Here is a 27,163-nt window from a genome sequence, read left to right on the forward strand (position 1 = left end):
ATGTATGTGTATGTATGTGTATGTATATGTATGTGTATGTGTATGTGTATGTGTATGTGTATGTGTATGTGTATGTGTATGTGTATGTGTATGTGTATGTGTATGTGTATGTGTATGTGTATATGTGAGTTTTTTTGTATGTGTATGTGTATATATGTATGTGTATATGTGTATATGTGTATATGTGTATGTGCATGTGTGTATGTGAGTTATACAAATTTACGACATCACTTCGTAAATATATCAAATATTATATTTTTTGGCATACACATACACATATACATAATATTTTAATTTTTTACATACACATATACATAAACTCAACACTTTTTTTCAACAAAATTATTCAAATCAAAATACTAAGATTTCTCAAAAAAAAAAAAAAAAAAAAAAAAAAAAACAAATTACTAGTGGGGCGCCCCAGGGGGTGGCGCCTCACTTGGGGTATGGGCCGCCGGGCTCTGGGGCGCCTCACTGGCTGTTTTGGGCCGCCCCAGGCCCAGGCGGTCAGGGCATCTATAAAAAAAATTTTTACAGAGGGGCATTTTTAAAAATTTTATTTTTTTTAGGGATATTAATAAAAATGGCCGCTGTTTGCATATTAATTTAAACGACGTGTGACGGCAATGAATAATTAGTAACAGGAATTGGATTTTGTCCAAAGCTTTTTGGACAGAATCTCATACAAAGTCAGACTTCACTGTTAGATTTGCTTTAAGATTCATGCTAACATATTTAAAACTTAATAATATTAAATAGTTCTATAAATCTAAACCAAATCAGACGATTTATAACTGACTTTGAATGAATTCTGTTCAAAACCCTTTGAACAAAATCTCATAATTTGAAGAACTACATGACAAAGTGTTACTTTCAGGCCATTGCAAAAGGACGTCATTAAATATATATATATATATATATATATATATATAGAGTAATGTTACGCTACTTCGTGAATTAAACGGAATGTTTTAATTCGCGCTCATATCTCTAGTTTCAAAGTCCAAATAGCAGATCCAACCCGTTAGATGTTTAATCTATATTAAAATGTGCTTGGAGACCAAATTTTACATTTTTTGAAATTTTTTTACTATTTATTAAGATGGTTTGAAAATCGCTGTTTTTTAATGGTGCAGAATTTTAATAAAAACAGCGATTTTCAAACCATCTTAATAAATAGTAAAAAAATTTCAAAAAATGTAAAATTTGGTCTCTAAGCACATTTTAATATAGATTAAAGATCTAACGGTTTGGATCGGCTATTTGGACTTTGAAACTAGAGATATGAGCGCGAATTAAAACAATTTGTTTAATTCGTGAAGTAGCGTAGCCTTACTCTATATATATATATATATATATAGAGGTTGACTAAGATCAAAGTGGTAGTTCCTGAGCTGTGGTGCTACCAATTCATTTTTTAATTTTCAAAGTTCAAAACGTCGATCCGAACCGTTCAAGTTGTTCTCCATATTAAATTGTGCTTGGAGACCAAATTTTACATTTTTCTGAATTTTTTTACTATTTATTAAGCCACTTTGAAAACAGCTGATCCAACGGTGGCTTCTGATTTTACTGTTTTGTTAACCTCTATATATATATATATATATATATATATATATATATATATATATATTTATTTTATAAAAGCGGCTATATATACAATTTCACCAACTTCGTTACAATCATCAAATCTAGAAATTCGTTAAATATAGTTAGAACTATTTTGATGTAGGCAACTACTCATGTCTTGTAAATTTTATTTAGAAGAAGATATTGTTGCATTTCTTGTGATATCTTATTTTGTTAAAATTGTTCCTCACCACAACAACAATAATTAAACGTTGATCGTATATTTCTCAAGTTCATGAACCTACAAGTTTAGTCGGAAATTTTTTATTCATAGAAATTGAAAAAAAGGTAGAGAGAGAAACAAAAAAAGTACAGTATTTGTTATATTGATAGAAAGATCGGTACAGATTCTACCGATCTAAAAAATCAGAACACTTAGGATAGGCAGAATTCCTACCCATCCTAACTCTTCTTGGATTTTCTGTGACGCCGTCTTCAAAACAGGAATAGCAACAGATCAATTCTTGATCTTCTCAGGCACCGTCTTCACAGAAGATCCGAGAAGAGTTAGGATGGGTAGGAATTCTGCCTATCCTAAGTGTTTTGATTTTTTAGATCGGTAGAATCTGTACCGATCTTTCTATCAATATAACAAATACTGTACTCTTTCTGTTTCTCTCTCTATCTTTTTCTTAATTTCTATGAATAAAAAATTTCCAATTCAGTCAATAATAAGAATTAAATTTCTATTAACGCAACAAAGGACACTCAATGTCAATCCAAAAACACTACTTGAACAACATTTCTTGAACTAATAAGTGTTGTAAAAAAAGTCCGTTTAGGCTGATTAATCGTTCGATTAGTCGTTAGCAGTAACCAAACCGTCATGAATTTTTCCGACTAATCGATCAATTATTCCAGATTATTCTCAATTATTTTCAATTAATCGTTTGGCGATATCATATCCGTCTGACGATCGCATACCCTTATTTACAACACTGGAACTAATTAATGATCATACTAAATTTATGAAAAAGACACTTGCTTGAAAGAAATTTATGATAGAGAATTAGTATTTGGTCTAGTAACAAATGTAATGTTTAGATTTGAAATTCAGATGATAAAATTCTATGTGAATGTTAAATAGTTTGGTGATTTGATATTCAACCTTTAAAAAAGTTTACCAAGTTATATTTTTTTTACAAAGACTACTGTTATTTTTATTTTTATTTTTTTTCTCTTCTTTAAATTTAATTCTTGCAAAGTTAGTTAACTTATTTATTTTTTTCCCTGCTTATCACAAAAATATACTTAGTTCCGAAATAAAACAATAAATACACACAAATTAACACTCTCGATTTAGATTTTATTCTAAATAGAACTCGTTTTAATCCTTTTAACGAAACAAATACCTCATAGAAGATTTTTATAAAAATAGCCTCTATCAATCTTAGTTCGGTGGAGGCAAGAAAACCATTTTCTCCACTGATCTTAGACATCAATGGAGTCATTTTTGCATCCGATTCTAGAGATAAATGTAAAGTTTATTATAAAAATGGCTCCACCGATTCTAGGAATCGGTGGAGAAAATGACTTTCTTGCTCTACCGGATCGGTGGAATCTATTTTTATAACAATCTTGCGCACCGTATTTATTCAGTTAAAAGAGTTAAAAAGAGTTCTATTTAAATAAAAAATCCTCGATTTATTACTGAGTTCGTTTCCTTTTTTTTGGTTCGGCTATTTTTTTCTGATATGATTTTGTGGAGAACTTGTTTTTTCTTCGGAGATATTTTTAGTTTAACTACCAATAATTTTGAAAGAAGTGGGAAGTTGTAAATTTTTGGATACCCCAAGCACGAACTAAGACGTGTCGTTCGTTGCGTTGCGCCTTTTTTCCAACTAAAAACCTTTTCTACAGTTATATCCCACAAAGCTTTAAAAGGCGTAAAAAAGAACAATAAAAGAGAGAGAGAGAGAAACCCGTTATTTGCGGAGTAGAGAAAGAGGAAAAGGAAAAGAGAGCGGCAAAATAATAGCAGCTTTTACTTTCCTTCTTTCTTTAACTCTAACTAATTGCTTCCTGTAATTATTACAACCCGCGTTCGCGCCAAGATTCCGATCAGAATTCTCGCTTTCCCATCTCACCACTACCGCCATTCTTCTCGCCTTCTCGGGGTTAGATGCTTCTTCTATTCGATGCTCAAATTTAATTCAACAGTTCTTAATATTTGCTGGATTGTATGATGCTGGTGTTGCCAAATTGCGAATAGAAGCTTCCCCTGATTTCAAAATTCCATGGTTTTTTACTCTTTGATAATTTTTTACCTACCTTTTCCCCCAAATTGAGAAGTTTTGTTTTTAAAAATTACGTTAGCTAACTTGTAGCCTAATTTAATTCGTTTCCTTTTCAAAGAAGCCCGATTGAGCATGGCACTACCGTCGGGAATTCGTATCCTCTGAGATATCTCAAACTTTGCGTGACTTTATGGAAAATCCCAACCGTTTAAATACGCTATGCACGAATCTCAAAGCATCAATAATACTGACCCCCTACATCACCCCCGAATAGGCACCGGACACGTCGGTCACGCAAAAGTTGAGATATCTCAGAGGATACGCACTCCTACCGTCGGCCCTTCCCGTGAGAATGACTTTTTTTTGTTTTTGTTTTTTTTTTCCAAAGATGTGCACAGCACCAGAGATAAATTTGGTTTCCTGTGGCGTTTCGTATGCTGTTATTCCTGTTGTTTTAAAGCTACAGTACTAAATTTGTTTGGTGGGCCCAGATATGCTACTCGCTACACCAAGTCTCTACGGGGGACATAAAGGAATTTAAATAATTTATTCCTATTTTTTTTTCGTAGGAGTTATTTTTTTCCTTTTTTTTTTCTTCCCAAAAGTTTCTCCCTCGTAGGAGTCCTTTCTCCTTCCTTTGTAACCTCCACCTAATTGCCAATTTATCACTTTCTCTCACGATTTAATCCCTTGTTTGCGGTAGTTAGGCTTGATTGATCGGAATGCGTTTCTGGTCGATCTGGCCCTTAGCTAGCCCCGATTTACATTTACAACGGTTAATCCAATTCGGAATCAGTGCATTTTTTTAGGTTAACTTATCTCTAAGATTCCTGCATTTAGATATACGCCATTTACATATAGCATTGTTTTTTAGCCAAGAAAAGAAGCGTTTTTTTTGCTTTATACTGTACCTTTTGATCCCTTGCTTTCTGAATTTTGGCTGTTTGGATGGTGACCTCCTAATTTTTGTTCCTTCACTTCACTCCTAATTCAGGTTTAACCAGCCTTGGTGCTCTTGCAATTTACACCATCTCTTTAAGAGTACTTCTCCTACCAATGTGGTTTGGTTTGAAAGAAAAAATTGATGGATGGTTGTAAGGTAGAGCCTCTCAACTCTTCTCTGAAGTTGAAATCGGATTCGCCACGAAAGAGAAATGCCAGCAGTCCAATTCGCAAGCTGTCGACGAAGGAAGTAATTTCCAATAACAAGCCAGAGACCCCTTCAACTCCTAGAACCCCTAGAAGGTATCCATCTCCAAATGCAACCCAAAATCCAACAATTGCTACCCCCTCTTTGCCCAGGCGGTCCCAGTCGGCAGAGAGACGACCTTCCACCCCTTCTTCCTCCACGGCCTCTTCACCTTCTACCACACCAGCACGTGACACGTCAGCAGAGACCAGCGGTCCTGCCAGGAGGGGTCTATCTGAGGGATTATGGCCCACAAGAAGGCGGAACCTATCTTCTTCATTCCAGCCCGAATCTGTACCTGTAAGTAAAAAGGACAAGGCCAAAACTGCCATGTCAAGTTTAGATCAACTGGAGAGGAAGAGAACTCCTCTGGGCCAATCTGAGAATATGCATGTTAGTGATAACCCGATTTCTAAAATGATGGAGAAACAAAGATGGCCAGGTATGGCTGGAGGGAAGACCGCATCCATCAATTTGTCGAGAAGTGTTGATCTCACTGATAAAATTACCAGACCTGGATCTGCTTTGTCGTTTCTTCGTTCAAGGGGGACTTCGCCGAAGCGTTCACCTGTATCGGATGTGTCGAAATCCATGTCAAGAAGCATAGAAAATGGTGCAGTAAAGAAGCTTTTAGCTCAATTGAATCCAAATGCAGCATCAAGAAGTGTAGACCTGTCGGATAGGCCTAAGAAACCTATCACTAGAGGGAACTCACCAAGAAGAAATTTGCCAAGCAATAGCACGGATAATAAAGACAAGGATAAGAAACTCGAGTCACAAGGGTTTTCCCCAGTACAAACTGTCTCTGGTGCTGCTATAGGTGCAATTGCCAGGTCAAAAAGTGTTGATGCTACTGACAAGACAAAAAGACCAGTATCTTCTTCCTCGGTCCAGTTGCGCAGGCCTTCGCCTCTGAGAACTCCTGCAAGTGAAATTACAGCAAACGGCATCACTAAAAGGCCTGAATCACGGGGGTCTTCATCAAGAAGATCCCTAAGTGAAGTTTCATCAAGTGCCATGTCAGTGGGTGTGGATCTTGGTGACAGGAGGAAAAGTTCCATCAGAGGTATTTCACCCGGAAGACACTCTGTAAGTGAGTTATCTTCACGTGACATGTCAAGAAGCATGGATCTTGACAGGAGCAAGAGACCAGCATCCTCCTCTGGCCAAAGAAAATCAGTTTCTAACAGAAATTCGGAAGCAGATGAAACAATGGGTTTGGGTCCGAACACCCCACCACAGAGATCCGAAAGATCTAACTCTCTTACACGTGCCAGTCGGACATTGTCCTCACCGGTACCGGGTTTTGGGCGGCCATCATCTCCTTCCTCAAAACGAATCATCCAAAGCCCATCAAGAGGGAGACCCTCAACACCTTGTTCAACATCTAGCTCATCTAGTGGAGGAAGTACAAGGGGAACTATTTCATGTGCTTCTCTTGTTAATAGTGTTTCTGAAACTAGAAAAGCGAAGAACAAAGCAAGTGGTAATCAGGTGGAGGAGTTGCATCAGTTGCGGCTGTTGCATAACAGGCATTTGCAATGGCAGTTTGTTAATGCCTGTGTTGATGATATGCATATGAATCAGAAGATAAGCTCAGAGGTACCCAAAATAACAAATACAAATGAGAATTGGTTTCTTAATTTTTGCATTTTATTGTTTGTTTATTTACAAATTATATTGAAAGCTGGCATTCTTTTGTGGGGCTCACCTGAATGTATGACAGTATATTTAAAAGCAATACAAAACCTTTGCAGTAGGACCGCTCTAAATCTAAAATAGGACAAAATTACGATAGGAGGCTGCAATAGTGTTGGTCAGATTTGATGATATTAGTTATGTAAACAAAAAGTTGTACTTATCTTGTTTGATACACTTATATGTTGGGTTTTTCCCTCTTGCATAATGCCTTTTTCTGCAATGAAAATTGCAATATGAATATCACATCTCTTGTGCACTTAGTGTTTTTTTTAATATTTTACTATCAAATTTATTGTAAATTGAACTGAAAAGTGATTGGCTTAATGCTATTTGCTTGAAGCAGAGCATGCTTTATGGCATGTGGAGTAACATCTCGGTGTTGCGTGACTCTGTGCTGATAAAAAAGCTTGATGTCCAAGAATTGATGCAAGAGACAAAGCTGGCATCACTACTGAATGTACAAGTAAGATAGTTTCTATCTATCTTCTCTAGTGATTGAATTAAGAGCTTTCCAATGTCTTTATGAATAGGTGTATTTCATTTTCTCTTTAATAAGTTAGTGAAATAAGTCAAAAATGTAAAGCTTGGCTTAAAACATATTTTGTCTTTTGATCTCATTGGACTACTTGGATTGTCTGTTTTTGTCTCCAAATTGAGCTGTGGAGCAGAAGCACAAGAGGCCTGGTGATTTGAAAAGTACAGCAGCATACCTCATTGAATTAATGTATTATAAAAAACTGTTGTGTACAAATGTGCAATATATTGGCAAATGCTTTAGATCTCTCGAGATATTTGTGACCTTTTGACTCTTACTGAGCTGTGGCTGTCATATACTGGACTTTTTTTTAATGTTCAGATCGAATGAACCCCAAAATATAAATAGCAAATAAAGAGCTAGCCAAAGACTGACATTTTGTATGTACCGAACATGCATAATCTGGTCTGATCTGAAGAAGCGTCTGAAAGTGCATCAAGTTTATCATCTGATGGATAGTTTTGTGCTTGCTATTAGCAATATTGTATATATATTTATATTTTACCTTTAAATTTTATTTTATCTATTACAGATTGAGTACCTAGATAGCTGGGCAGAAGTAGAAAAGGAGCACTCCACCTCACTGGCCGGGGCCATTGAAGCTATTAGAGCAACCACTATACGACTTCCTGTAACAGGAGGTGCCAAGGTATTACATGCCTTTCAGGTCTTAGATTTTTTCTGGTCTTTGATTAAAGGTTTTTCAAGGCCAGGACTCCAAGACCAGCTAATAAGCGTCTTGAATGCTATACAAGAGGGTTGAAAAATCCCAGTCACACGAGATAATTGAAATGGTTATTTAAACCTTTCATTTTTCATGAAATGCTAATAGTAATACTTGTTGAAAGGGTTCAGTACAGGCTACCTGTACTATGCTAACAAGCCAGGAGTGCCATTATTTTAGAAAGCTTATGGACTTCAATTAGTTAATCCATATTCGTAAAAAGTTAAGGAATTCCAAAATTTCCTCCAAATAGTGGTATATTGCAACCCTTCAAAAGTCCTATTCCATTAGAAATTAACAATAGGTTGACTACTATGTAGCACGAACATTTCTAGATTTGTGCTGTATCTTGTGCCTCACACGTATAGCATCCATGTTCAACATGATACCAACACTCGTGTTGCAATGGAAATTGAATCGAACATGATGTGTTATATTGTGTCATGTCATGCCAGACACTAGCGTCCATGTCCGTGCTACATAGGTTGACTGATTGTCCTATCTAGCTACTGATTTTGCCCTTTGATGAGGGTATGAAATATGTAAACAGTCCATTTATATTATTATATTTTGTAAAATTGATGCAAACTTGTTACTAGTTCTGATATAAATATATATGGTTACCACATTGCAGGCTAATGTACTTGAAGTGAGGAATGCTGTCAGCTCAGCTGTTGACATCATGCAGGCAATGGGTTCTTCCATTTGCTACTTATTATCAAAGGTTAAAATTATTTTTGTTTTCTTTTATTAGATTTCTTTTAGGATAGGATGCCAAATTGTCCTTGGTACATGGTTCACCATTTTTAAGGCTTCACTACTGTCATCTTTTTTGTAAAAGAAATAATACTAGATTTAGAAAAATTGTTCTAAAAGTATATGCTTTATTATTATTTTTAAAATAAAATGTCCATTTATCTTTTTGCCCCAAAAATTTAACTGTTCCCATAACTTGTTCCCATAACTACGTTTGACTTTTGAGATTATTATTCTTAATTGGAAAACTGTTCAAGGAACAACTCAACAAAACCTGGAAAATATATATTAGAACATGTTGTAACAAAATTCGACTTCATCTAGAGTATAGTGTAACTTTTTTCCGAGTGAAGTGTTTACATGACTTGTGGTTTTCAGGTAGAGAATAGGAATTCTCTGGTTGAGGAGCTTGCTATTGTATCAGAAAAAGAAAAGGCAATGCTGGAAGTAGGAAGAGAACTCCTCGCGACTGTAGCAAATTTGCAGGTAAGTAATATCCCATAGATTGTTAAAGCAGTTTGTCTTGTTTCAGTCAAACTCTTACTGGTAACGAAATGCATTGACATACATGACCATGCTTGATGTTATTTCAATGCAGGTCCAAGAGTCCAGCCTAAAAACACAATGCATTCAGCTGAAACGAGATGGCTTGAAGATGGACTGAGTAGGAAAGGTGACATTAAATTAATGAATACGACCAGCTACCGAAATATGATTATCCACGTTCTAACTTATTCTAAATGGTTTGCACTTTCGGGTGCGCATGTATCTTCTTAGTGTTCCTTCCAAGTTCTTTTTTTATTTTTTATTTCCAAAAGGGCGTGTAATTTTTTTTCCCTTTTTTTTTTTTTCTTTCTTTTGTATTTTTTCTTCTTCTTACGTGCGCAGAAATAGGAGTCTCTTATAGGAAGGCAGAAGGTGTTTAAACCAGAAAAGATTGTGTTCCTTGGCTGTTATTAGAAGTGTACTAAACCAATGTTAAATGTATAGGATGAAAGCTAGTTGATGAGATACCGTTTCTAGTTCTGGGTAACATTTTCAGGTTGATTGTCATATTTTGTAAATTTCAGAATCTGTGTACGTCAGCAATAGATTTTGAGGCCCATTTAGTTACAAAAGATTCCATCCTATTTGTAGGCATGCTACAGGCTGGAATTTTGCACCGCTAAAATGATCGATTTTAGTGTAAACAGTTCCTAACTTATGATTTTAAGTTTGAAAAACTAACATCGCTCTTTAACATTGAGTGTGTTCTGTTAACATTATTTTTTTTATGCACAAAATGCACAAGCTTGTACAGCTGCAAATTTTGCTAGCAATTAGTGTAATTTATGTGGAATGAAACTAGTATGTACACAAGTTTATCAAGATAGTTGTGGAGTTCACCGAGCTTAGCATATAGAAGTTGAATCACTTTTTAAAAAAAGCACAAAGTAGCATAACAAGAATTGATATGTAACATGCATTTCTATCCGTATTTTCATCGAACACCTTGTGAGCGCCGTTCAATTGGCAGAAGTTTCGGTATTTTCATCGAACTTCTTGTAAGCGACCATGTAGCGTTTTACCCAAAAGACGGTCTTCCAGAAATGAAGATCTGAGTCAAGACATCAAATTGAACATGTTTTTTTTAGTCTGAATCCAGTTTGGTTTGAACTTGGCGATTGATTATTCACCCCAATGTTGTAAAAACCATCCGTTTAGACCGATTAATTGTTTGACGGTACCGTGTCCGTCCGATGAATGCATACCGTTATTTACAACACTGATTTATCCCACAATTTTATTTGGAAACGATTTTCTTTGTTAGCAGCAGTCTTGTAAAAAACTACTGTTTAAACCGATTAATCGGCCAATAGTCGTTGGCGGCAAGCAAACCGTCACGAATATTCCGACTAAGCAGATTATAACCGATTATTCCGTTATTTACAATTCTAGTAACCAGTTTTAAACTTCCGCTACTTTGCATTTTCAATTAAAGAAACTCGTTTTACAGATCTCTTCTAACTTTATTTTATATGATTGGTAAGATAATACAACCTTCAAATTTTAGCAATGGCAGGGGCCGCGCGAACGCGTACCCCCTCAATAACAAATTACGACGTCCACTCCGCCACTTGGGCGGATGGTAAGCCAGCGCTCCTCCCAAGTGCAATAGAGGCCACTGACCTAGGCCATGAGCCTTCTTGATCGCTCATAGACCCCGTCCAGGTAAGTGCCTTTCACAGTTGGCCTAGACCCTTGTTTTATACTCTCCTCTGGTTCCTACGTAACATTACTTCTATCTTGTGGGATTAAGTGAACTCGCGAACCGGAGGAGCGTTTCTCCCACTTTATGCGGGCTATGGACCTTTTTAGTTTTTATGGGCCTGGATTCAAGAGGCGACAGTCCAAAATTTCAATCCAATCTACTTAAAAATTAAAATGTGTTGTTTTGACAGTTTTAGTCTTTTACCATTTCTGGTTCCCGTGAGATCATATGCCTGAAATTTTTATTAATAAAAAATCAATTAAATAATTATCGACAATGGAAAACGAATCTGAGTTTTTTTTTCGAGATATAGGAAAAACGTGATAGTTTATAACGTCCTTTAGACGTTATAGACTATCACGACCAGGATTTTTTTCTTTTCGTCCGCGCTCCGGCGCAAAAAATAAAAAAAAAATTAAAAATTTTGAGTCTATCCGTCCGCGCTCCGGCGCAAAAAATAAAAAAAATCTATTTCATACAAACTGGTTGTGATCACGTGGGATAGACTCAAAATTGACCCCCACATGCAACCAAGTTTGCAAGGATAGTTGCTGAGACCTCTTTAAGCCGCATGGGAAGCTGATTGGAACCCACAATGAAAAGGTCCTTCACTAGTGGTGGTAGGATGCCAGCTTCAATATCTTGGCACTTGTTTCATAAGAGGAGATCTGATTAAGCGCGTTGAGGGCAGCCTCTCTTGCCTGCTTGTTGCCACTTCGCATCACATTCACCAGTGCTGAGCCTGCTGTCTCAGCCACAAATACCTTTACATCATTGCTCAAGACAAGTTCACCGAGATATGCAGCCATAGAGAGTTGTGTGTCCAGTGAACCTGGAAGTTTATGAATATTGGATAGAAAAATTAAATTTTACCCAAACATTCTTAAAACCAACTACCAAGGAATATCAGTCGCTTCATGTATCAATTCATACAAACTGGCATATCTTGGTATGTTGTCAGTTTAATCATTAATGCTATTAGGCAGAACTTTAATCCAACCTCAACTATTACTACTAGAATTTCTAGTCTAGAAACTGCCCAACTTCTGCCAAAAGCCTCAAAAGGAGCAAATAAAAAGAGAAATATATATATATATATATATATATATACCCATCAGAACTTCATGATTTAGATATTTACCCATCAAAAGTTTCAAATTAATTAATTCCTCATTTTTTTTATTAAGCAATTAAAAAAAATGACAGTTTTACCATTACCTCCCAATTATCTACTTTACCCAATATCTTCTTGTTCTAGAGACGGCAACTCTAGATATGTTGGCCAAGGGCACTCTTGGACTTTGTATTCTACCAATCAGGTTAATTTTAACCAGTACTAATAAGCAATTGCTGTGAAGATGCAGAATAGTACAAAAGACCAGGCAGTCTGAGAAAGTGTTGCTTGTACTGGACTTGGCGAATCACAAAAGAATTATATACATACCCTTTATATGGTGGAGCCAATACCTTTTTGGGTAGAGCTTAAATTATAAACCGTTCCACTAATCTACATGAGCGTGCGAAATTTGACGCAAGTTGAACGTTCCAGATTGGACATCGTCTGAAATTGGTGCGAGTTTGATACAATGCCCTTCTGACCTCTTTGCTCACTGCTAGTATCCATTTTGTTACTATATAGTTTACGGAAATAAATCTGCTGTTATTCTCAAGAAATAAGGAATAACAGAAACCTGTTATTATGATTCCAACCATTGATCTACATTGAGATTCGCGTATGAAAAACTTCATTGAGATTTGTGCATGAAAAAAAAATGAACAGTTGGGATAACAGGTTCTTGTTATTCCCCAGGAATAACAGCAGACTTATCCCCACAGTTTACACCGCTCAAATTTACTGCATAGATTGACCAAATGAAGATGATGTGATTTTTTATGGTGGTTATACAACAAAACAGAACATTTCAGAATAAACTTAGTGGCCTAGTCTCCGAATTTCAAAAGGCTGGTAAATTGCAAGGGAATGAAGCTGAATGTCGGATAATTAGAAGATCAAAACATCATTTCTTGATAACACCATTAATGCAAAATTTGGCCTTCAAGGTTTATTTAGAAAATCAAATTTAAGCTTGAGCTAAAAAGACAGTTCCTTTATAATATTGTCCCCAGCGACTCAACTTCTCACTAGATGATTTTAATCTTGGTAGAACAATTTTGCTCAAAAAAAAAAAAAAAAAAATCTGTGTAGAAGAATAAACATATCAGCAGAGTAACTAATGTTGGCGAGTCGCCTTTGCAGAACCCTTGTTCATTAATCATTATTTCGGCATCAAAGGTTGATTGTCATATGTTTTTGTTCATGACTTCATAGTTCATACCATGCCAGTATCACCAAAATGACAAATGCAATACTCTGTTATTAAACAAACTAACTGTCCTATTCTTCCCTGAATATACAAATAACAACAATGTATTCAGATCTAAACTAATCTGCAAATGTTTATGGAACACTACATCAATATTTTAAAACCTGTTATTCAAAAGATAGACAAATGCCGATTGCAAATGTGATAATTGAATCGAAAGAAAAACATCGAGTTTTCTGAAACATTTCTTTACTCATTGTGGCCCCCAAATGGATGAGATGCCACCACAGGTTCATGGTTCACAAGCCAAGTAATACGGCAACTCTTTTTATGCATAAGGCTGTGCCAGTTATATATGTATGAATCCCAACCTGACAAATGATAATTAAGAAATAAATGTGCTGGCTAGAAAATAGAGCAATAGGCACCAGTTTATTCATGTGGCTGAATAGTAAAATCCTTTTGCATTACAGTGGGATACTGAAACAAGAAAAAGTTTAGTGAGGTGGTTGTATGGCAGGGGCAGGACATATCAGTTCCCCAAAATAAGATGTGTGTACCTCATAAAGAACTGAGCAATTTCCTTAGCCACGTGCGGAAGCCTTATGTAAAGATATCACTGTCTTACCTGTGTAACCAAATAATCTGCATCTCAGCATTGGATCATACATTAGCAGAAAGTTCTTCAGAATTAGCACTGGCCTCTGCCTCTTGTATCTTTAGTGGTTCTTCTGTATTAGCCTCTGCCTCTTGTATCTTTAGTGGTTCTTCTGTATTAGCCTCTGCCTCTTGTATCTTTAGTTGTTCTTCTGTATTAGCCTCTGCCTCTGCCTGTTTTTTCTTTAGTGCTGCCTCGTTCTTCTTTCGTTGCTGTTCTCTTTGAATGGTTGCTTTATTTGGCATTAGAACTGCATAATAGGTTCTCTCTTCCTCGGCATCAAAGTTCTGTGACTCCAATGATGCAAGCTAGGCAATTACAAGGACTCAAGTCAGCAACAGGTTAAATAAGTTAACTTCCATTTATATAATTAACTATTTAACATGATACTACAACATTTCAACTCAATCAGCAACTGTCGTTGTTAGTAGTATTATACTTTAACAATGCCATTCGTAGTTAATAAATAAAAGAATACAATTCATGAAATGCCAACTTCCTTTTTTCCCCAATTTGCTCAAGATGTGAACAAAAATAATTGCAACTGTGATAACTGCATCCTACTTTATACCTAATCCCTTTAAAAGATATCAATAAAGGTGTTGAACGAAGAGTAACTAATGGGGGTGAACCTTTTTGCACAGCTCCCACCATGTAGGAGTTTTTGCAAATACTAATGCCTACTGCATTTTTTTTCCATTTGAAATTTCTACAAGTGCTGTTGTGAAGATGTCATTTTTTTCCCCAAATTACTCAAATATAGACCCAATACAAACAAACAAAAATTGTCTCATCATATTATACTTAAACGGAATGTGAATAAGAAAACCTCGCCTATGTCTTCCTGGAACTTCATAAGTAATTCAACTGCCTCGTCTTTATTATAAATTTCCCTGCCTTTCAAGGTTACCATGATCTTAACCTACAAATGATACGAATTTATTTGGTCAGATTTTAGTAGTAGTTAATGGTAGCTTGTACACGGATATACAGTTAAATCCATTATTACTAACCTTGCGACCTTCTCTAAGAAATTTTGTGGCTTGTTTTTGCCTAACAGCGTAATCATGTCCATCTATGTTGTACCTGGCATTAGATATCTTACAAGTTAACTTTCAAGTTATGAAAAATTCATGGTTCTGGTGGGTTGATTTAATATTGACTTCCCTAGTGACAGGCATTTTGGTCACAACAAACTGCCAAACTAAGCATCAGATAAAACCAGTAACAACCAAAGCTGTTATATCACAGTAAATAAGGTCCCATTTGTTTTAACAATTGATGGCTTTAGCTTGTCCATACCCCAGTTTTAGCTCCTTTGCTCTTATTCCTGCAATAATTAAAAATTACACAATTAGGTTCCAAGGAATAGGGAAAAAATGGAAAGAAAAAAAATATAGGCTTTACAATTAGGTCCCTTAAGGATTAAATTACCTTGTTTTTTTTGTTGATTTCTTTTCTTTTTCTGCCTTTCATAGATATGTTTTCTGTCAAGATAGCAAATCGGAACTTTTATTAAAGGAAGCAAGATTTTTATAACATGAAACTAGAAGGGAAAAAAAAAAGATACAAAAAGGGACCTCTAGAAGCTAATAAGAAAAGGTTCAAGATCACTTAAAAAATCCCTCTGTATTGGAAAGCACAAGAAAATTACAGTGGTGCGGTATGCTAAAGCTGAGTGCATGTTGAGAATGAGAAAAGAAAAGGACAGATTATCCAAGAAAAACTTTACGTTTATCCACAACATATCGGTGCTAATTAGTGTATCAATCAGGTATGGTCTAACAGTATATCTACTAAAAGGTAAAGGGCTTTATGAAAATCACAATTGAGTTTTCTCATATTTGCATCTAAAACAAAAATATTTTCTGGATCATTTTCAATGGAAACCAAGCATCAAAACCAAGGAAAGGAAAAATTGATTCCCAACTTATGCGAGGGATCTGGTGCCACCAATTTTGGATGCCACAAGTTGCCACAAACCTCTCTTTTGCATTGACATTTCAAAATCAAAAATCAAGGTGCCAAAATATTAATACACTAAATTTATCAATTACACTTGCATAACTCGTGCATTTTATGCTCTTAATCTTGTGAAAAACAAACTCAAAAAATCATAAAATTTTCTGTGGCTGCATCTATCATGAATAAGGAAGAGGAACAGTTGTTCCGATTCATCATTTGGATTATGGATTTTTAAATATAAATGCAAAAGAAGAAGACCAAAGTTTAATATGAATAAAGAAGAAGAACAAAGTTTCGTTGACTGGCAACTTATTTCATATTAATTAAACTAATGCATTGTCATTAGTTACAATGAACTCAAAGGCAACAACTAAACCAGTTGAAGTTCATTTTAGTTTTAAGTTGGAATTGAACAAGGGCCCTTTTAAAGTATAGAAAATGTCAACAATTAATTGCCACCACATCAAACTAATGGTTTGCTATTATCTTGAGATGTTGAGTCTAGTTGCAATTATGTTTTACTTACAATAAAAATATAGTACAGGTATAGTTTCCAAAAAGAAACAAACAAAATAAAGTTCAGCAATACTCTAGCTTACACATAGTTCGCTTCTTCAAAGACCCGAAGAACCGGAGGATCTGCATTTGCATTAACTATCGCCTGAAATTAGACCAAATCAAGGCCAGTTAAGATATTTTGGATATCCAATATTTCAGCCAGTGAGAAGTAATGACAGTGCAGACCAGTCTGTAGTCGATGCACTGGCCATAACAGTACAGTAACTCAAGATTCCATATTCTTATAGATTATTTAATAACTACCGCGTGGAATTGGTTTTGTTATGTACTCATTTATGTGTCCCATGAATACAAGAAAAGGAAAGAAAGGAAGACATACTAGCAAGAGTTCAGTAGTATCTGCCCTTCTTATGGCTTCTCTGAGAGACATCACACCAATCTGAAGAATATGAATCACATTAAACCAATAATATGTAAAAAGAGAAAAAGAGGAAAAAAAAAAACTAAGCTAATTGGAATATGAAGATAAACTAACCACATTATTCTCTTCATCTAAAAGCCTCACAGTAGAAGACCTAAAAAAGGTAGCACAGAAGGAAGATGAGAACTAGTTACTGTTTTCCAGTATGTTATGGTAACTCCCAATTATAGATAGCGAGTTCCAGTCAAGCTCAAATAAGTTTTTACTTGGCAATTACATAAAGGACACTTCATCTTAATCATTACCAAACAGATATGGAACTAACAGAGCAGTTTTGGCTTTATGCAGCGCAAACTAACCATATGCACCGCTGTTCTGATTCTATAGTCCGTGCGCTGTATGAAGCCAAAACTACTCCGTTAATATCTTTACCCGAATTAAAAGGCAATGTATACCCAACGAATAAACACAGAAACACATAATCAGAGCAAATTTCAACTGAATTCAACGTAATCACTCACTTTATTCTACCAAGGTCAAGATTGGGATCGTAATCCGGTTCGGGAATATCATCTTCTTCGTCGTCATCAATATATAGTTCCTCCTCAAAATCAAACGCACGGCCGCCTCTGTAACGCGCCACCATGGCCCGCCTTTGTTCTCGATCAGCATAACCGACCAGTTTAAACGACCTATTGAAATTGAAGTGTCGGACGGAGAGCGCAAGTTTGGACACGGCTTTTACCGGGTTGGATGTGGTTGCAGATGGAGACGGTGCGGGAACATAATTGTAGGAGAAACTGAGTATTCTAGCCATGACTGTGTGATACAAGTTGCGAAAAGTGAAGTGGAGATTATTGACCTGAAAGAGCTCTGGCCATGGCAAGCAAGAAGCGACTAGAAGAAAGGAGGCAGAATTGTAACTGCATCTTATCTGTTGCTCAGGCGTGCCGTGAGTGATCCAGCTTCATCATGAAAATAGAACCGGGCCGGGCCGGATCTGTTTCTGGTTTCGGGCTTTCTTTGAGTGAGGGTCAAATCAATTTGGTTTGGGCCTTTTGGTAATTATTTTCGAGTCCGCATCTTCGGCATTTTCACGAAGGGAGTCATACTCGGCAAGCACTAAACTTACATAGTCGTCTGAATATTTCAAAATCCGTATAATATTTTCAAGTGGAGAAGAGAAGGGTTTGTCGTAACTTATTATATCTCATATTTTATATCTTTATTTTAAAATTTAATGTATTGATTCGAACGCTTAATATGATATCTACACTAAAATATATGTTTGATGATAAAAATTTACTATTTTTTGTACATAGGCAAAAAATCACTGTTTTTCAACGGTCCAGATACAGTAATTTTGTATCTATCTTAAAAAATAGTAAATAATTTTCAAAAATTATAAAATTTCATTTCCAACTATATTTGAGTATGGATATCACGTTGAACGGTTCGAATCAACAATTTGGATTTTAAAAACAGAGATATACAATATAAGATATGGTGAGGTATGAAAGATATAAGATATTAGAACCCTCCTCTTTCAAGTGATATATTTACAGTGACTGGTAGCAATTATGGGTAACCAAGGTTAACAATTAATTGGAAGCCACGCTTTGTTGTCATTTTTCCTACTTGGTAACAATTTGAAGAAAAATTGTTCAATAACTCAATGAAAACCCCCGCATTAGATAATTAATCGCCAAAGCAATCTTAGCACGCACGCACAAAAAATGATAGTTCATACTCTAATGATAATAATATAGGATCATCGACCTACGTCTAACATTATTTCCCCAAAAATCCATATGGATTATGGACATTCAAATTATTTGCAAGTTCACTACATAAAGAAGTATCATTTGCCGTGCATCAATATATTTTAGGGAGCTAGTTTATTGTACGAATGTTTATGATTTACATGAAATATATATTATTACAATTTTTTTTTTCGTGTTAGGATGGTCGATTTAGGTCGCCTAATGCATTATACATATCAAAATTCAATGTGATATCAAATTTTATATTCTCTTTCTTTGAAACTTCTATTTTTTTTATATATTTTTTCAAAAGTTTATTGTTTAATATGCAATTTTTTATTATTATTCTTGGTCTATCTTTTAAAATAAATAAAAAAATTAGTATCATACAAAAATTGTATAAAACGTATTGGACGACTTAGAATCGGCCATTCAAATAATAAAGAAAAATATAATTTTAGTCACTTATATTTCGATTGAAATATAAACATTTATGCAATAATCTAAATCCGAAAATTTGAAAAATACAATAATCCAAAAAAAAAACAAATAATGACTAATTCTTAAAAATTTCAATTTTGATACGGCCGCATCCTCATGTTGCGGCAAGAGAGCCTCAGCTTTTTTTTAAAACAATTACACAAAAATTCTTATACTGTCCATATCATCTAAACCTTTGCTCCTGAGAAAATACTTGTCCTGTTGTCCACAATACTGTGACCCATGCGTTCCAGAATTTAGATGCAGAGCAATACATCTGACTGAAACAATGAGATTTGATTCGTCAGTTTTACTATGGCACGAATCTTAAAACGATATGTATATCTAAATTTGACACCGAATTTTAATCGTCGGCTGAAAGTTAATGAGAACTAATTGTACTCTGAGTCAGTCAGTCAGGTATCTGCGTTCCCATTTCGCCGTTTGGAACTTGGAAGCGGTAAAATCAATTTAGCAATGGCCAGCTTCCTATCGCGGCGTCTCCTCTTCCTGCTCCGCCGACAAAACCTCACTGCCTATCCCCTCCAATCAGGCCCCCCCTCTCGCCTCCTTTCCTCTTCCCCTTCCACCCCTTCCCTTGACTCCGCTCTACCTTACTCCCGCGGCTCCACCCATGCCGAGCAAAATTTCGACTCCTGGGTCTCACGCCTCTCTCCCGGCTTCACCTCCGACGATCTCGCCATGGCCATTCGCGCCGAGCCCGATCCCGACCTAGCCCTAGATCTCTTCCGCTGGGCCTCCCTCCGTCCCCGCTACAACCATTCAGCCTCCTCATACCACGCCGCCCTCTCCACCGCCATCTCCTCTCGTCGATTCGCTGTCGCCGAATCCCTTGTCGATGAGATCCTCGCCGGTGCGTGCCCTCCTGATCTTCCCCTCTTCAACACCAGCATCAGGTTCTGTTGTTCCCGCCGCCATTTATTCTCTCGCGCATTTGATGTTTATAAAAAGATGCGAAATTCTCCTCCTACTTGTGCACCTAATCTGGAGACCTACACCATGCTTTTATCGGCTGTCATTCGCCGGTTAGGGAAGCCTCCCATCTGTTACATTTATCTCCGATCCGTGCGATCCCTGGCCAGGGAATTAAAGTCATCTGGGATCATTCCTGACACCTTCTTGCTTAATTTGATAATCAAGGCTTATTGTCGATGCTTGGAAATAGACGATGCTCTCACTGTGTTCAGAGAAATGCCTCTATACAACTGCCAGCCGAATGATCTTACGTATGGTTATCTAGTTAAGGGCTTGTGTGAGAAGGGACGGGTTAACCGTGGAATGGACATGTTTTGTGAAATGAGGGAGAAAGGGCATGTCCCGACTGGTGGGGTCTACAATGTATTGGTCTCAAGTATTGCATTGGAGAGTAGGTTTGAGGATGCGATTAAGGTAGTTTTTGACATGTTGGAGAATAAAAGGCAGCCAGATTTGTTGACTTATAGGACTCTAATGGAAGGCTTGTGCAGAGAGGGGCGGGCTGAGGAGGCATTTGAATTGCTCGAAGAGTTGAGGAAAAGGAGAGGAGCAATGGAGAGACAGGTCTACTCTGATTTGCTTGATGGGCTGCACTGGATTTGCCAGCCTAACAAACAACAGGATGCTAAAGTGAAAGATAGTTTAAATCAGAGTGATTCTTTGGATTGATGGGATAAGTTCTTGCGGAATAGAGACAAATCAATAGTATGTGTCTGGAACAACTATGAGTAGTCGCTAGGCTTGCATTTTGTAAGTTTAACTGTTTCAGTTTAATGAAACGGGCGCCAAGTCTTTTATTAAAAAAAAAATATAGAGACAAATGAATGAGCTTAGAAGAATATAATGTTAAACGTATGGCTTCCAAAAGCTCTATTCACAATCTATGACCAGGATACGAGTTGTATTCGGCTGTAAGAAGTGAGCTGTTTTGGGGGTTTGAAGGACATGCTCTGTGCTGCTTACTGTGACAATGCTGAAATGAAAAGATAATATGCAATTGGTTTGTGAAATTCATTTCAGCAAGTGGATAGATATCTTGTATATAGATTTTTGTTCTATTTTGTAACTGCATGTAGATCAGACCAGAATACTTTTTTTTTTGTCATAATCATCACTTTTGCTGTTATATGTTTGTCATTTTGTTGCTTGGAGTTTGTGAACACTAACTGGAGATTACCTGATGGAAATGACATTTGTTTCAAAGTTGATTTAGTAGTGTCAAGACCGAAAAGAAGTCCAAATCATTTTTCCGTGCAACATAAGTAGCGTGTCATTTGGACCATCAACAAGGAAAACTTTGCACATAGATCTGTGGTCAGCTAGTTATTGCTGCATTCGCTACTAAAAACTGCTCCATAGTAACAGAAATTTCAGTATGCCCTGTTCCTTTGTGTCTAAGCCCACAGCACCAATGCCAATGTCATTAAGTGTAATAGTGAATTAATTTCACCTTCAGATCCCTCTACCCTTTTCTTTTCTCTCCGCTATTAAGAGCACCTCTTATAAACATTCTGCTTTAGTTTCAGTTCAGGGTTAGTTGAAATTTTTGTTGTTCAGTTGAGGTTTATTTGTATGATGTAGGTTGAGTTATGATTAATTTGTCATACTTGACCATGAGAGAAAATACTAGATTGGTACATACTATTAAGGTCTGATACTGGTGTGACATGGTAGAATTATAATTGTGAACTTCTTTATTTTTTAGTTTGCTACTCAGTTAATTGTAGTTTCCGTTTCTTGATTGAATTTAGATCTATTATTTTAGGCCAGCGAAGCATACAGATTACTTGATTGTATTTTTGAGGATTCTATAAAACAGATCAAGGACTTGTATGTGGTGTATCTCACAAAAAATGTCAGTGTAACGGGTCAGATGGGAACATAACTTGCTGCTCTGTCCCAGACATAGCCAATAGCAAACCAGAAAGGCTTGGAACTGATCTTCTAACCCATTGAGAGGAAATACCGGATGCAGTGAAGTTCGACTTAGAATGTTACCTGTATTTTTTAGTTAGCAATGCTAATTGCTAAGACCGAATATTGAGAGATATCATTGCAGATGTCAATATATTACTTCTTTACTAGATGTTAGCTTGCAGAATGAAACTACCTCATTCACGGTCTTCGTGATTTTACCTAGAAATATAAGATCATTACATGATAGCAGCTCAAATTTCCTTTTTATGCTCTTTTGCAGCTTTGAAGTGCTTCCTGGCTGCTCCGTAACAATTTGTTAGATTTTCTTTTTGTAAAAAATAAACATAATGTTCCAGAAGAAAGGTTCTTTCAGTGGTGAAAACTGAAAAGGTACTTCAGATGGTGAATAATGTTAGTGCTACTGGACAGCCTGCTTTCAATTTTAAAATATTTGTTAGTATCATTTCTGTTTCAATAGTGGTTTGGTCTATTTTCCTTTTAAATCAAGGCGCTACAATATACACTTGCATTACAATTTAATTGAATATGTTCTAATGATTGTTGGAATTTATTTCATTTAAATTTTCATATTTGAGATCCTTTTCAAAAATTCTAATATTTACTTTAGAAGACTTCTTAACTTACTAAACTATAGCAGGGCCTAGTAAAATGCGTGTTTCATTTCTTTTATGATGAATTTTAAGCGGTGCACTCATTCACTTCACATACAGATGTTGGCACTGGTGCAGTTTGCTGTTAATTGTAGGGTTGAGGTATATCTTTTTATGCTTTGCAAGGAATTTTTGCTAAACAGGGGTATTTTTAGTAATATGTGCTCATAAAAGAGTATGATAGAAATGGTAAGCATTTGTACTTTCATTTGCTTATGCTAATCAAGGGCATTTTGATATTTTGATGGACTGAACTGCAATATCTTTTTTTCTGTGCCCTTTGCTAAATAAGGGTGTTGTGGTCATTATATGGGCAGAATTGCAATAGTGTTGATTGTTTGATGTTCATTTTTTTTAATTATATGACGTTGAGATGACGACTGAATTGTTTGTGTAATAAAATTGAGGTATCTGCTAGGCAAGGACCTTTTGGTCATTTCTGCCTGAATCAAAGGTTTACTGTTAATGGTTTCTAAAAGGGTCCTGAACATAATATATATGCAGGGGCCGGTTTTGCTGATCATTTTGCAGTGTTATGTGGTGGCCGTTCGCTTTGTTTCTATGTAATTTTCATTTCTTCACAGTTTCAGGCATTCTGTGATGGATGCTAGGATTTTTGCATCCAATTCCTCTTATATTGGTAGGCAAGTTAATTTACCTCACAGTTATTAGATCTGACATTGCCTTTGCAGTTAGTGTTATAAGTCAATTCATGCATGCAACACGTACCAGTCACTTGAATACAATTGATAGAATACTAAGATATCTCAAATGCATATTTCCTTTATCAGTCACTTGAGGTGATGGAATTTGGATGAAAAATAATAATTCTAATGATGTGATTGGTTATTCCGATGCAGATTGGACCAATAGCTGCGACAGAAAATCAACCATCGGATTTTGTACTTTTGTAGGTGACAACTTGGTCACTTGGAGGAGTAAGAAGCAAAATGTTGTGTCAAGATCAAGTGCGGAAGCAGAATATTAGGCCATGGCATCCATGGCGAGTGAGTTCATCTGGATTAAACAACTACTTAGCGATATGAAGATAAAGCACACAAGGGAAATGCAAATGTACTGTGACAATAAGTTGTACGACATATTGCATCCAATTCAGTGTTTCATGAAAAAACAAAACACATAGAGGTCGACTGTCACTTTATCAGAGAAAAAGTAAAATAAGGAGAAATAGATTCGTAAGAAGCAAAGAGCATCTGGCAGATGTTTTCACTAAATCACTCGACAAAGCCAACCATCTAAACATACTTAACAAGTTGGGCTCAATCAATTTATTCGAGTCCAACTTAAGAGAGAGTGCTGAGAAATAGCCTCAGAATATTCATCATAGGCTAGTTTAGGCAACAAATATGCTAACATCCATCTTGTAGCTGTCAATTAGCTATATTTGGTACCTAGCTCAATTATGTATTTAGGAAGTAAATAGGTAACAAATCCAGCAATTATAATTAGGAATAAACCCAACAGATAGTGGGAGTAAATTAAGAATTAGCCTAACAGCTAGTAGGAATACTTATGTAGATTAGGCTATAAATACCCTTGAATACATGATGTAAAAATCAGAACTACAATCAATAGAATTACTATTAATCTATTCTCTATTAAACTTTAAAATTCAATAAGTACAGAGTTATAACATTCCCCTATTTTTTCAATAAGGGATTCCAAACTACCCGAATTACTAATCCTACATTATTCAATATAATACGTAAAATCGGTCTCATTCATTATAATAGACCCCGTCAAAAGAAAAAGACAAGTGGAACAGGACTTGGGCTTTTCTGGGCTGTATCCTCAAAAGAAAAAAGAGGCATTAATAAACGATCAATTAAATTAATAGAAACGCCATTAATACAAAAACGGGAAAAACTATTAAACAAATGCGGGATGGTTATTGACTTATTTCGACCCAAACTAATAACTAGTGAAGGAAAAGAAGCGTTGTTTTGTCATTTAATGGGCCACGTTTTTAATAAACAGCACCATTCAACCAGCCCACTAAAAAACCTATAAAATAATAATATTTCACTGTTAACTGAATTGCTTTTCCTTATTGTAGCTTTAATTTTTAATTGGAAAATTGCCACCAAAATAAGTCTCTAAAAGATTTGACCGTGTAGATGTCTTGTACATAGGCGTTACAATGACACGCTTTTTATTCGTTTACCCAACTGGTATTGTATTGGATAAAATGGGAATGAGTAAGATTATTATCTAGTTAGCTTATTGGGTGTACGTGTAAAGTTTCTTTTTTCATTAACTTAACGTGTAAAGTTACGGATAAAGACTATTTCGTACATGTTATCTTACATGGTAATTATTAAAAATAAAATTAATTACGTATATATATTATTCAATCTGTGACGTATTCGAAAAGATAGGTAGGTTTTTTTCATTTGTTTATTGAATATGGGTAAGGTAAAGTTATTTTTGTTTGCTTAATTGGTACTGTTATGAAATTAGATGCTTCCATACAGCGATATTGTTAAAACTAGGAGCCTGTGGTTGAGGTGTCACTCTATTACTACCAATTTATGAAATTACAACATAGTTTAGAATAATTATAGAATATCCAAAATTGTCTAGAATATTTTTTAGAGGCAACACAATTTTTAATTACTTATATGCTGTTATTTTTGAAATTGCCAGACAAATCGAAATTAAAAATGACAACTATTTGTGTGAAAATTTATATTGGAGGGGAAATCCAATACCATGATGACGGGGTCTATTATAGTACCCGAGCTAAATACTCAGTACCGCTAACCGTGAACCACAGTTTTGATTATCTTCTGAGTGAGATTTATAAATTAGTTGGGTACAATTATAGCAATGCAAATATGGAAATCTAGGCCAGGTTTAACATGTCCACTGATGGCCAACGTGACTACCAATTAGTACCAGTAATGAACCAACAATCATTCGAAATGATTTTAGGAATTGTACCATCTTTTCCACAAAGGTTACCGGTTCTGGAGTTATATGTAGAATTGGAACCGAACTATACCAGTCATATACCTGAACCCCAATCCCGACCCAGTACCAGTCGGAATCATATGGATCCCGACCCAATACCAGTTAGATCCCGACCTAGCACTGGTCGGTACTCTGTGGATGTAACAATGAGACCCGATCCAGTATCGGTAGCAACCCTGTGGATCAACCAGTTATACCCCGACCCAGTACCAGTCATAATCATGTGGATCAAGACCCAATACCAGTTAGATCCTGACCTAGTACCGGTCGGCACTCTGTGGATATACCAATGAGATCCCAACTAGTTCCAGTGCGGTCCGCAGACGTGTACGTGATTATTCGCATGTACCTGTGGATGCAATTAATTCTGATAGTTTGGCGAGTGGAGATGAGATGATCTCAGGTGAGTCGTCAGGTTCCGATGATGATATCGGACAGTCCAACCAGTCAAAACCACAGTCCCGTCAAATGCAATCTCGTCAATCACAGTACCAGATAAATAGTCGGGAAAAATATGACACATCCAGTTGACAGTTTCAATGACATATCCGGTTTTCGGCCTGCGGATGTCAATTTTTTTGGCAGCTCAAAAAAAAACATTCGATAATCCATTGGCTAAGGGTGTAGTTTATGAGTCGAAAACGGCACTAAGGATAGCAATTAATGAGTTTCATTTTGAAAAAAATTGTGAGTGCAAGGTTCTTAGAAGCGAAGCCAGACATTACGAGGTGGTGTGCAGAGATGCTTTTTGTAAATTTAAGGTGTGCGCGAAGCAGAACGGTCTTTCAGAATCTTGGATTATTACCAAACAAGCACTTCCCCATACGTGCACAGTATTGGCAACACGTACAGATCATTGTCAGCTTACAGCAGAGATGGTTGCCCTTGCGATTGATAAGACCATTAGAAGGGATGTGTGCTCTTCTATAAATCATATTCAAGATATCGTCCTGATGAAATATGATAAGGTAACCCCCCAAGTACAACAAATTATGGAGAAGCCGTGAGCTTGCTATTGCAAATCTATTTGGGAGTTGGGAGAACTCGTACAACTTGCTCATTCCACTATTGGAAGCCATCAAGAGAAACAATCCAGGAACTAAGTATTGTGTGATGTCGACCCCGATCGACAAAGAAACTGATAGGTACTTCCACAGAGCGGCATGGGCATTTGGAGCATGTATTGCAGTGATACCGTTCTTCAGACCAGTGATTAGTATCGATGCATGTTTCATGTCGGGACAGTACCAAGGTAGACTGCTAATGGCATGTATGTACGATGATGAAAACCAATTGCTTCCAGTGGCTTTTGCAATTGTGGAGAAAGAAAGCGCTGACAACTTGGGTTTTTTTATGAGATGGTTAAGGTTGGAAGTAATTGGAGATAATCGATTCTTTTGTGTCATATCAGATAGACATTTGGGAATTAAAGC

At 36.2% G+C, this 27,163-nt stretch overlaps 3 protein-coding genes and 1 non-coding gene across 7 annotated transcripts; 2 read left to right on the top strand and 2 right to left on the bottom strand.

Annotated features, from left to right (window-relative positions):
• The first annotated feature begins 3,508 nt into the window (after positions 1–3,508).
• On the top strand, positions 3,509–9,782 carry LOC144553503 (uncharacterized). Of its 3 annotated transcripts, none has more exons than XM_078301687.1 (7): positions 3,509–3,746; positions 4,861–6,657; positions 7,097–7,219; positions 7,824–7,940; positions 8,650–8,739; positions 9,150–9,257; positions 9,370–9,782. In XM_078301687.1, the coding sequence occupies exons 2-7, from the start codon at positions 4,951–4,953 to the stop codon at positions 9,433–9,435; spliced, it is 2,211 nt and encodes a 736-aa protein (XP_078157813.1). In that variant the 5' UTR covers positions 3,509–3,746; positions 4,861–4,950; the 3' UTR covers positions 9,436–9,782. The 3 variants fall into 3 exon arrangements, with proteins under 3 accessions (XP_078157813.1, XP_078157815.1, XP_078157814.1); XM_078301689.1 differs by having other exon boundaries at positions 3,510–3,746; positions 7,100–7,219; XM_078301688.1 differs by lacking the exon at positions 3,509–3,746 and adding an exon at positions 4,272–4,675.
• A 1,048-nt stretch (positions 9,783–10,830) lies between these two features.
• On the bottom strand, positions 10,831–10,990 carry LOC144553663 (U1 spliceosomal RNA). Its single transcript, XR_013511430.1, has one exon. It is a non-coding gene; the product is annotated as a U1 spliceosomal RNA (small nuclear RNA).
• Positions 10,991–13,377: 2,387 nt separating this feature from the next.
• Positions 13,378–17,906, bottom strand: LOC144553504 (translation initiation factor IF3-4, chloroplastic-like). 2 transcript variants are annotated; one of them, XM_078301691.1, is made up of 10 exons: positions 17,431–17,906; positions 17,024–17,063; positions 16,868–16,927; positions 16,569–16,630; positions 15,439–15,491; positions 15,307–15,334; positions 15,018–15,090; positions 14,834–14,926; positions 13,975–14,312; positions 13,378–13,717 (listed from the first exon to the last, which is right to left on the bottom strand). In XM_078301691.1, exons 1-9 carry the CDS (start codon positions 17,724–17,726, stop codon positions 14,010–14,012), a joined length of 1,008 nt encoding a protein of 335 aa, XP_078157817.1. In that variant the 5' UTR covers positions 17,727–17,906; the 3' UTR covers positions 13,378–13,717; positions 13,975–14,009. The 2 variants fall into 2 exon arrangements, with proteins under 2 accessions (XP_078157817.1, XP_078157818.1); XM_078301692.1 differs by having other exon boundaries at positions 13,378–13,826.
• A 1,657-nt stretch (positions 17,907–19,563) lies between these two features.
• LOC144553479 (pentatricopeptide repeat-containing protein At3g25210, mitochondrial-like) lies at positions 19,564–21,278 on the top strand. Its single transcript, XM_078301656.1, has one exon. It carries the CDS (start codon positions 19,630–19,632, stop codon positions 20,815–20,817), a length of 1,188 nt encoding a protein of 395 aa, XP_078157782.1. The 5' UTR covers positions 19,564–19,629; the 3' UTR covers positions 20,818–21,278.
• The last annotated feature ends 5,885 nt before the right edge of the window (positions 21,279–27,163 follow it).

The sequence above is a fragment of the Carex rostrata genome, chromosome 4, assembly GCF_964058835.1.
Source record: "Carex rostrata chromosome 4, lpCarRost1.2, whole genome shotgun sequence".
Classification (NCBI taxonomy): domain Eukaryota; kingdom Viridiplantae; phylum Streptophyta; class Magnoliopsida; order Poales; family Cyperaceae; genus Carex; species Carex rostrata.